This window comes from Notothenia rossii, assembly GCF_949606895.1.
Source record: "Notothenia rossii genome assembly, chromosome: 8".
In the NCBI taxonomy this organism is placed as follows: domain Eukaryota; kingdom Metazoa; phylum Chordata; class Actinopteri; order Perciformes; family Nototheniidae; genus Notothenia; species Notothenia rossii.
The window spans coordinates 38,553,987-38,566,001 of record NC_136906.1 but is presented as its reverse complement, the minus strand read 5'-3'; the positions used below and the strand labels follow the sequence as shown (position 1 = coordinate 38,566,001).

At 41.7% G+C, this 12,015-nt stretch overlaps 1 protein-coding gene across 2 annotated transcripts in view; it reads right to left on the bottom strand.

Moving 5' to 3' along the window:
* Positions 1–329: 329 nt before the first annotated feature.
* The window catches only part of LOC307015049 (uncharacterized protein), a 34,297-nt gene continuing 22,611 nt past the window's right edge, over positions 330–12,015 (bottom strand). For both annotated transcript variants that reach the window (XR_013801394.1, XM_079643405.1), the window contains one exon: positions 330–1,625. Coding sequence is in view for 1 of the 2 variants with exons in the window: in XM_079643405.1 (XP_079499531.1) it covers positions 1,612–1,625 (14 nt within the window). In the remaining variant the exon portion in view is untranslated. The remainder of the gene's footprint in view (positions 1,626–12,015) is intronic.

Below are 12,015 nucleotides of genomic sequence, written 5' to 3'. Positions count from 1 at the left end.
CCTACTGAAAGAATGTAATAGTTTCCTGTTTGTGCTGATTGAATACCTCACAAATTCACACAACATTCCACATTTGATAATACATCTTTACTCATATTCACAGTAGAAGTTATGATATCAAAGAAGATACATTTTCTGATACACAGGAGCCAATGATTGTGTTCAATAGGTACACAACAGCTACTAGATAGCTGTATGCAAAAACATAAGCTGAGCTAAGTAAATATGCATTTATGTTTGATTGCTAGGGATTTGCATATTATGTTTTGCCTTCATTTGAAAATCCTTGCACTGCATTGATATGATTGTTGTTCAAATCTGCATGTTGATTTGGAATAGAGTGATTCCAAAGGGCAGAATAACTATTGGAGGATTTTTTTTTTTATAGAATATTTTACTCCAATGTGTTAATTGTTGTTCCTGTTCCTGTTGTACACAGGTCCTATTTTAAGAGTCTATTCATTTGAATAATCTGGTCTTTCCGTTTAGCATGAATGTATTTTGACCAGGGTAAACATTTAATAAGAGTTTATGGGGGAAAGTTTAAAACCTCTACGTTTACTTAAGTTCTTATGTCAGTGCCTGTTTATTGGTGACATTCAGGTTTGCCTAAGTAGGGCTTAATGTTAAAATAAGATGCATAAAAAAGCACTCCCTTTTGTATTTGTGTTGGTTTTGTTATTTTAATTTTTCAATCATGTAACATTGTTACATTGTTATCAAATACTCCTTCACTGCAAGGTCAGTAATGATCAATGTCTTTGTTTGTTTGTTCCACACAATAAAAGACGATTATTATGTGAAGCACATGGAATAAAGATGTATCATTAAAGTAAGATACATTTTCTGTTCACTGTATATGACTTTACATGAAATATCAAAGGTGAATTAATGTTTACAATACATGTCACACATTGCTGGATACATTTACCATATATACATACATATAAATGTGTATATCCTAAACTATCCAAAAGTATATAAAGGAGTCAAAATTAGCAGTCTTAAACAGCAGTAAAATGCAACATTAATTCAGCAGTAATATTAATCCAGAAACATCATATATAATAATAAAACACTGACAGGGAGCATTTTACTGCACAGTGACTACTTTTACTTTTCATACTGTTATTTACATTTTGCTGATAATACTGAAATACTTTTAATTATGTAAGGTTTTAAATGTAGGATTTAGTGGAGTATTTCCACAGTTTGGTAGGGTTTTTACTTCAGTAATGGATCTGATACTTCTTCCACCAATAGCAGAAAGGAAACTGCAACATTCATGCAGTCGCCTCCTCAAATACTTGTGGGTGAATGATATCCCTCAATGATAGATATAAGTCAAGTGCTTGTGACCTACTCATTGGGAACCCCATGCCTGATTCTTCCATTATGATTGTGCACAAATCAAACATGTCCTCGTCACATGGAACTGAAGTTAGGAACTTGCAGCTCTCTTTGCAAATGGGTAAGTCTTCACTGAATGGAACAAGAAGGTCATCTGCACCCCACAAATGAGGTTCCGTATACATGATATTAGGTATTCCTGCGGGGACATTGGCGTTTGTAGAGGGCCTGATGCGATGTGCGTTCCAAACGTGTCTTATCTCATTCAAGTCCTCCTGCAAAAAGAAATGGAAAGGGGGATAAATTGTATGTACCATATGGAATAATAGCAAAAAACATCTTATACTCTCGTTGCCCACTGCACACACATCATTCAAGCATAGCTCCGTTATTTCAGAACAATGGGCAGGGCTTTTTGTTGCACGTTGGTAAGAGATTATTAGATTTGAACCTCACGGCATGCTGTACGCGATCTGATAAATAAAATATGTAGATATCAAGCACAAATTGATCGCTATAATAGAGCCGTATTAACAGATGATTGGCGTTATGGGTTACATCACGGTACATTCTTCAAAATCACAGGTGTAATGAAGCTCAGCGCAAGTTCAGGCAGGAAGACCTATCACTTTGTATTGCGCGTCATGGCAATACTCGCTCCCTTCACTAAATGATAGGGAGCGCCACTCCTCAGCTAACCTATCACTTCCCTCCGTTCACAAGCCTAATCATCGCACCTGTTAATCCCTCTATATATGCTCTCCCCTTTTCCATCAGCTGTCTTCCAGGTGTCAACGCGCAAACAGCAGCAGGGCTTCGTCCCAGCTCCGGGTATTTATTCATCAGCTCCGCAGTCTTGCGGATTAAGCTACAGGGGGCGTTCCCCAGTTAGCTAGCGGTTCTAGCCGGCCACCCCGCAAACCCGGATGCGGAAGAAAAAGACAAGGATACTGAGCTCCACGGAAGTTCCTCCGGCTTAATGGAAATGGGCTACTTCATGCAAACAATTGACACACGCCTTCAGTCTCTCGAGAGGGCATCACTGGCATCAGGGCCGCTCAAATGCGGCGCTTCCGGCCTTCACGCCCTCATCGCTTGCGAAGCTTCACCCACTTCCGGCTTCAACCACAACCCCTCTTGCAGGCAGGCAGGGCTCAAGCTACATCTCATCGAAGCTACTTCTCCTTCCGGCTCAGTAACAGTACTGGTCTCTAAGTGCGTCTTAGGTGGCAAGCAGGTAGTGATGGCGAGATGAAGCCTTATGAAGCTTTGAAGCTGTCCAGCCGATTGGTTCGCAAAGGGTTCATCTCATGAGGCTTCATCATGGGCTTCATTTGAACATAAACCCCCTGTTGGTCAAAGCGTGTAAAACAGGCAAATTGGAAATCTCAACAGTTGCGCTCTATCTCATACCGAGTTCCCAATGAGTAAAGCCTTAGAATAACTCTAAACAACGGACATAAAATCCTATTTTCATGTTAACAATATTGTTTTCATTCCAGTTGAACGATTGTGATTGAAAAGCCTATAGGAGGCTGGTAAACATTGCAAAGAGGGATTCGTATTCCTTAATATTATTCATAAACTTAACCACGTTGTAGCCTGAGAAGGCTAAACCATATCAGGAATACATTTATTAACTGCATTATCTCATTTAGCTGTAGCTTCTATAAGCAAACCCTGCGGTCGTGGGTCGGCTGCTTTCCAGCGAGCCACAGCCCACACGCGGAATCTACCCAAAAACACTGGATATATCTAATCTGCATTTATTCATTTATTTATTCATGTTTTATTCCTACATTTATTTATGCTTGTATCTATTTATACTTATGACATTTTACCAGTGTTGGGACTTACACGTTACAAAGTAACGCGTTACTGTAACGCCGTTATTTTGGGCAGTAACTAGTACTCTAACGCGTTATTTTTTAAATTCAGTAGCTCAGTTACCGTTACTACATGGTGCGTTACTCCGTTATTTTTTTTATATAGTCTCGGCTCCCAGACGTTGGTGAGCGGCGCCAACAGCGAGGCGAACAGAGATGAGAACTGTACGTACAGTACTTGAGTAAATGTACTTAGATACTTCCTGTGTCACATGCGGAGACGCTTTGTGGGCGTGTTTGTGTTTAGTTAGCCTACTAAGAATACTATCATGGCGACGGCGGAGCACAAGTCGAGTTTCTCCGCATGGAGATATGCTCACTATTTTACTTTTCTCGAGCATAAAGAAAATAATGTGTTAGTTAAGTGTAAGTTGTGTCTTGGCGGGTCAAAGATCCTATCTACTGCTCAAAACAGCAATTCCAATCTGTTAAAACATCTGCAAAAACAACATGCTGGGACGAAGCTATTAGTTAAGAGCACAGACCCAGAGCTATCCGACGCCACCTCACCTCCACCTCCACCCAAGCAACAGCGGCTGGATTTCAACCGAGGGACTGCTAGTCAGGTGAAAGTGGATAAAGCCATTGCACGGTATGTTGTTGAACACGTGCAGGCTATTTCTACAGTGGAGTCACCCGCTTTCAGGGAGCTAGTAAGCATGATACCATGTCCGGGAGGCACACGGCATATGGGACGCAAAACGTTTTCCAACTACCTGGAGAAAGAATATACCAAAAAGGATAGCGAGCTAAAGAAAACATTTGAGGGGCTGGAATACATCTCGACCACCGCAGACATTTGGTCTGTCCACAACAGAAGCTTCCTCGGGATAACATCTCACTGGATAAACCCCACCACTTTACAACGCCAGAAAGCTGCGTTGGCCTGTAAAAGGATAAAGGGTAGGCACACGTACGATCTTATTGCTAGTGAGATTGACCACATTCACTCTTTGTATGGAGTGTCAACAAAAGTTACCTCCACGGTTACTGATAACGGCTCTAACTTTGTGAAAGCCTTTGCCATGTATCAACCGGAATCGCTCTCTGACGACGATAAATTGGCACTTTGAAACATATCTTTGTTTTTGTATAGACCACATTGCTTAGCAGAGTTCAGTGATGCAAATGCATGTCAAGTTGATCAACAGATTGTATTATTCTCCAATGCAATAACAGTAATTAAATGAAGGCTATAAGGGCATTAATGGGAGCTTTTCTTTTTTGGGAGCCCTTTTTTCAAGTAACTAAAACGTTACTTTTCAAAGTAACGCATTACTTTTGGGCGTAAGTAACCGGTAAAGTAACTGCGTTACTTTTGAAATGAAGTAACTAGTAATGTAACTAGTTACTGGTTTTCAGTAACTAGCACAACACTGCATTTTACCGACCTCTATATAAGTGAGGGTCTGATCTCTTTTAATTCCATCGTGTCACCAGCGGACCCGGGTACAGGAGGGGTAATATGGTTCTTGTTATACATCCATGGGTATTATGAGCGTTGTGGCTCAACGGTTCAAATGATCCGAATCGCTTCCCGAAGCAGTCACGTGGTATCGACAGGCAGCGAGGTTCGTTCGTCATCGATGACGTCACTGGCCCGAAACGATACAAGCCTCGATACATGCTTCACAAAAAGATTCGGGGATTACTCGACACACGCTCCGAAGCCTCGGCGCAATACGTAACGGGTGTAACGCGTTACAGAATGGAGTTATGCAGTTCGGGTAACTACTACCCGTCACAATGCTCAGTAAGTACCGCTGTCTCAAGCTTCAACACAGCCACGGATGCTGCCCATCCGTGGTTTTGGGGGGTTTCTTTCAGGGAGAAATAGAAGCTCATGTAAGAGGATAGAAGACAGTCTAATCAGCCAACCAGCACATCAGATCTACGTCTCACCGTGGCGTAATTAAACTGCTAATTAAGCTAGTCCTATACCAGGGCTCGACAGTAACGGTTGCCAGGTTGCCATTGGCAACCATTTGAAAAATGTCAACCACTTCTTGGACTTTGGTTGCCATCAGTGGCAACCAGTTTTTAACATAAGAAATAAGGACAGCAAAACGTGCACCCCAAAATAGATAAATGTTCATATTCGTTTTTAAGAGTGATATTTAATTGTTGTGACCAGTCGGAACCTGATACTTAAATTGCACGTGCATTGGCGTGATTACGCAGCCAGAAAGCGATGCACGTTTACTCGCGTGCGCGGTGCGCCGTGTGTTTGTTTTACAACAAAATGGCGAAGCAAAAATAAGTTGCTTGACTGTGTGATAAAAAGTTCAGCAAACACCTCAACTTCTCCAATGAATGTTCAAAGTGATTCAACTGATGGAGCGTAAGGTAAAACCCGAACGAAAAACAAAGAGGAATGTTTTCCATACACTTCCGGTAAAAGTTCCTTCAAAATAAGAGTCCCGATCTTATTACTACCAAAATAAAAGTGCAAAACGAAACTTTACCATAGAAAATGGTTGCATTAAATTATAATCACTTCTATAAAAAGGTAACACATTTTAAATATAGTTAGACATATTAAAGGTAATTTACAGCATCTAATTAATATCAAATGTTTAACTGTGAATGGTTTTCATTTATTTAACATTAGAAATGTATTAGTCTGGCCAATCCAAGACTTCAATGCTGAAGGGCCAACGGGTCTATGGTGGGGGTCAGCACAAAGGTCAAGAAAACCCACATTTGAAAGGGAGACAACGGATGATCAAGAAACTGGTGACTTGCTCAATTCATTTGTGAGGGATCTATGAAGACAGAACAACAGCAGCACTACTGGTATTTTGTATACCAGCAATTGAGGGTGGACAAGTTTACTTCCACTTAGGTTCAAATAAGTGCGTTAATTACTTATTGTAAAGCATTTGAACATTCTTGTGTCACATGTTCATTATTAAGTTGATGTATAACTGTATAGCATCTTAATTATTTAAAATATAAGGTATCAAAAAAAAAAGGGCAACCGTATTTTCAGTTGGCAACCAAAAGCGGATGCCTGGTTGCCAGCCTGGCAACCACTTTTAAAAGTTAGCGTTGAGCCCTGTCTATATCATGGGTCATGTCTCAGCATTTACCTAAGCAAATATTATTTCATGCTGCTCATATTGCACTCATATATTTGGTTTCATGCTCACATGGCTTATGTTAAGCAGGGTATGATATTCATGCATCATTGTACTCAAGCTAACAGCCGCATTACATTGTCTACATCTCCCTCTTCGCCGGGCATCGGCTCGTGCCGGCTATCCAAGATCTCTCCAGCTTACCTCTGGTAAACATGCATATAACTGGTGGTGGTGTCTTAAGAGCATTTCAGGGCTCGTTCAGGATAGGTGCAGCAAACCTGCCGCAACCAAGGTAATTGTTCCTCTTCCCTACAACAACCGCTTCTCATCCTACATTTGTCCGAACCCCAGTGCCGTGCTGGCTATCCAAAGGTCTCTCCAACCTTCAAATTGGTAAGTATGCATATAACTGGTGGTGGTTCTTAGCATGTCAGCACGTATATTCGCCCTGCGGCTCATGTTTATCCTTGCATGTCTAAGCCTGTACGTCCAGGTCGTAACCTTCGGGTCTGTATAAAATGTCTCCCTGCGAAGTCAGGCTGCCCCGTACGTCCGGGATGCCCTGTACGTCCAGGATGCCCCGTTCGTCCGGGATGCCCCGTACGTCCGGGAAGCCCCGTATGTCCGGGACGCCCCGTATGTCCGGGACGCCCCGTACGTCCGGGAAGCCCTGTATGTCCAGGACGCCCTGTATGTCCAGGATGCCCTGTACGTCCAGGAAGCCCTGTACGTCCAGGGAGGATGCCTAGGAGGCATCAGTACGTCTAAATCCCCACATGTATTAACCTCTCATTTCATCCATAGATTTCCACTGCATCCCACAAGGTAAGATTTCATCACGTTCAGTACTTCATACTTTCACTTCTTTTGGGGGTTCATCGGAAACGGTTCTTCCCTTCCCGAATGACATCCTACAAAACCTGGGCCTAATCGCCAAACACCATTTCATTCACTTGTTATAAACTGTCATCATTATGTTTCATTTATATAATGTGACCCGATAATAAACATGTATTCCATACATCACGTCTCTCCTGATTGAAATGAAGCTCAGCGCAAGTTCAGGCAGGAAGACCTATCACTTTGTATTGTGCGTCATGGCAATACTCGCTCCCTTCACTAAATGATAGGGAGCGCCACTCCTCAGCTAACCTATCTCTTCCCTCCGTTCACAAGCCTAATCATCGCACCTGTTAATCCCTCTATATATGCTCTCCCCTTTTCCATCAGCTGTCTTCCAGGTGTCAACGCGCAACCCTCCTCCACCCCTTCGCCTCCTGCTTCCAACTCAGGGCCAAGCCCAACCTTCTCCCTTCCAACCGGACCTAACCACTTATCACCACCACCAGTGTCTAGACCCGGGGGGGTTCATCGGAAACGGTTCTTCCCTTCCCGAATGACATCCTACAAAACCTGGGCCTAATCGCCAAACACCATTTCATTCACTTGTTATAAACTGTCATCATTATGTTTCATTTATATAATGTGACCCGATAATAAACATGTATTCCATACATCACGTCTCTCCTGATTGAAATTGTGTGAGGCATTTTTAGCGCAAACACATTCTAACGCATTCATTATGCATGCAGCTATCAAGTGTACACTGACAATTAAGCACAACTAAACTATACATAACATAACTTTGAGTCAATTCCTTCATCATAATAAAGCCTACGTTAAATGAATAGGTACACATGCATACAAGTAGGCCTACGTAAGGCGAGACACTACAGGTGAATAGGGTAATTTTTTTAACTTAAAGATATCAGCTAGAAATTTCTCCAGTTAATTACTTACAATAAGGCAATTGTTTTTTGTATTACAAGTTTTCAGAAATAGCATGTTTAAATATGCAAATTAGCCATAATCTCATTAAATATGCGCATATTTTAACACATTTCAGGAAACGAATTTTTTTTATTGGATAAAGCCAGGTTCAAAATTCTTGTTTCATTTTGTTGTCATATTAGAATTGAAGGCTTTTACAGAAGGGATTTTTTATATCTCTTTTTATCACTAAATAAATCAGAAAATACTGTCAACAGCCCTAAAATATCAATTTTCGCCATGTTTTTAGGTATAAAATGTTATATAATTCAGGCTATGAATGATAAATGAACAAACCCTTCTGTAAAAGCCTTCAGAATATGGATAGGAATATAACTGGAAGGTTTGGTGTGTCTACGTGCTACTGAAGTGGACATTTTGTGCTCAGAGTAGGAGAAAAAGCTCATTTTGAGAAAACGACCTTTAAAGATATGTATTGTCAAATTCCATATTTTTTTTATTGGAAGACACTATTTTCAGACACAATATCTAATCTAATACTTACAACAACAACAATATAGAACATATAAAACACAATACAACTGAAAACTGAGTAACACAGTATGTACCTGATGAACAAAACCACAGTAACACACACACACTACGACCACAGTAACACACGCACTGCAGAACTGCCACCCTAGTCCATGCCTGCTCCATAAGTAGGCCCCTCCTGCATCTCCTGCTGATGTCTTTTCACCTTTTTTGCTGTGCTTAGACTCTTGCGCCTATATTTCAAACTAGCAGATGTAATGGCCTCAGCTTTTGAAATTCTCAGCAAATCACTTTGTCTCATTGCGCTGACAGTAACAGCTGTGCTCTGGAGCCACAACTTCTCCATAACAGCCAGCATGGCAGAGGCACCTTTATTAAAGGTGGAGATGGCCATACTTGCAACTGCCTCAACCCTGCTTTTCCACACAAAGACCGTTTTGGACACCGCGCCCATATCACAGAGTTGAGGCACTCATTGGCATTTTGAGTACCTCCATGCTGCATTCTCTGGAGCAGGCTGTCACTTGACATGCGGTGGTACACAGGGATAAGCTTCTCCCCCACCTCTCGCTTTAAAAAGTTTCCAGCATGTTCTTTGTGGCTACCAGGTGTTTCCCCATTATCCTCTGCTTTCCTATACCAACACCAGGAGGGATTGCACCTGGTGTGTAAGGGGCTGTCATCAGTAGACATGCCGTGGAGGAGACCTGCCCATATTTCTCCCTTCATTTTATCGATTGAACCCTGGTTGTTGAGAATTGCCCCCCTGTAATAATTTTGCAAAGTTTTGCATTTCTTTGCAGTCAGCTTCCCTACACCCTTCCCTCCTAACTTTTTCTGTGAACTCATTTTTCTGAGTGCTGTACCCATTTGCTTGTGGGCATGATTAATGCACTCTAATTTCACCACTTCAGGCCCAGGGTATGGGTTCAGTGCAACCACCTCCCTAAATGCTGCGCTATCCCCATCTGACAACATCTCTGTGTACCGCACCTGGTGGCGATTCACAGACCTGGCCCACATCCTCTTGGCTGACTGCTGCTCCATTGCCTTGCTTGACCCTGCAAAGTTTCTTGCACAATCACTATGTGTCTGTCGCCAACTGTCATACTCCTCTTCTGTAATCTTTTGCTCTTGCTTGGCATTTCCCTTTAGAGCACAAGCATGGCAATAGGATGATAGGATTTCATAGTCTATCACCAATCCAGTAAGGATGTCAATGCACACACCGATCCCATAATGGGATGTGAAGCCTCGCTTTTGCCATGTGCCATCAAATGACACGCTGATGTTTATAACTGCCTCTGCATCCTCCCTCAGCAACTCTGCAACATCTGGGTCCACATCTGCATAAGCCTGCCTGACCTGCTCCCTTGTCCTGTGAAGTGACTCCAGGCCTCTCTCTATTTCTGCCACTAATAAGAGAAAAAAATAAGTCAACTGAATGTCCTGATAAGTTATACTCTGAATTCAATAGTTCAAGTTTTCTTGGTCTCAATCCTGTTTCTATACCTGTCACTCTCTTGTCATGTCTCTGATAGGTTTTGAGATGAAGTGCAGGAATCCCCAACACTTTGCTTATTTTCTTCAGAGCTGCATAGCCCAAGCCTAACTCGTGCGCTAAGAGCACCATTCTCACATTCACATCAAAAGCAACATCCTTCCTGGTTTCGTCTTGAAGACGTGTAGATGTGTACACACTTTTGCGGTACCCACCATCACACAGACTGCACTCTAAAATTAAGCTGCTACAGAAACCATGGTTTTGCGGATCGATGTTAACTTTGAGCCCTGTCCCTGCGCAATTTGGGCAAATCAACCCACTGAGCAGTTCATTCAGCCGCGCTACATGTATTATCAGCCACTGCTGTGTGGCGCTATCTAAACCCTCCTGCTCTTTGGGTGACAGCTTGCGCTTTGACGCACTAAGTGAAGGTTTTTCAGGTTCGGGGTCATTTGTTTTGTCTTCTACCTTGCTACGTGCAAGTGACAATTGTTGTCCTCTTCTCTTTGAACGATTTTTTCGCGGATGTTTCGGCATTTTGAGATTTAAATTTTCAGCGCAAATATAAACAAGTAAGTGTCATGGCGCACCACGTGACGCATCTGAACGAATCACGTTGTCAGAAATTGACACCAGCCAATAAGATTCCGTTCTTTGGTCAGATGACCCCTTTGTACTTTCACGATTGGTTGCTGATACAAAGGAAATGACCATATTTGGATCCGATGAGATTGTGCAGGAGAACCTGAGCTTTCCAACGGTACCTGTCATGACATGGAGCAAACAGCGGTCACGGCACTTTATGTTACGTTAGATTGCTAACTTTTGGTGAATTTAGGAGAAATCTACCGACGGAAATAGACAAACTATAGTAAAATAAACACCTAAATGTGTATTTTGTACGTTTTCCTTCCAAAAGCCTGAAAGAAAACATCTTATTGAATCAAAATAGCACAAAATCTCAAAATTGACATGGGCATGAAAAACGATGTTTTTGCCTGCCGTGTCTCGAGTGCATAAAGACTCACACAACTCATTCAACAACACCGTTAGCTATCCCCTAAATAAAAAAGCTATGCCAGCTGTAAATATACGTTATCAAAAATGTTTGCCAATGTCTTTATAGCCTATTTATATATAAGTTAATCATGTCTAGGCATTAACATTGGACATTGGCAGGCTATGATTGTTTGGCAAGTTGTCAGAAAACGTAGTGCGGTTTTTCGTAAAACTGTTGTGTGACTCGTTACGAATGTTGGGCAGACTGTGTGTTCAACGTAGGTTCATCTTGATGATTAATTTATGTCAGGTTGATTTTAAAGGTTGTTCTACAGTGGGTGTATTTCGCAGATCATTGCTGCCTATCAGTGCGTAAAAGTATGTGGATGGGTGTGTAACCGCGGCCGCGCACACGGCCTAAAGTTTAGCTGTTCTACTGATCAAATTTGCCCTTTAAATCAAATCACACATGCCCTGTACAGACACAGCAACTGAAAAGAAAGTGATAAATTAAGAAAGGTGTAAGATTAACTAAACACACACACACACTTAAAGAGCATCTTGCAGGTTTTTATTTTTTCTACATTTATGCTTAAACTTGCTTGAAAATTACAATTAAAAAAGTGATTGAAGGATTTGATATGTTTTACGAGACATAAGGGCAGGAATTCAGAGGGAAAGGAGCAATTTTATGCTCTGCTCTTAAAAACTGCTTTTTTTTAAGGTCATACGTCAAACGCGTCATGTTACATCACACAGGGGACACATCTCCGCTCTCTGACCGCAGGTATAGTAGAGTTGCGTTGAGTAGAGTGGTTGTGTTTTAAGGAGCTGGTATTTTTCTGTAGTTTTACATTGTATTTCACCA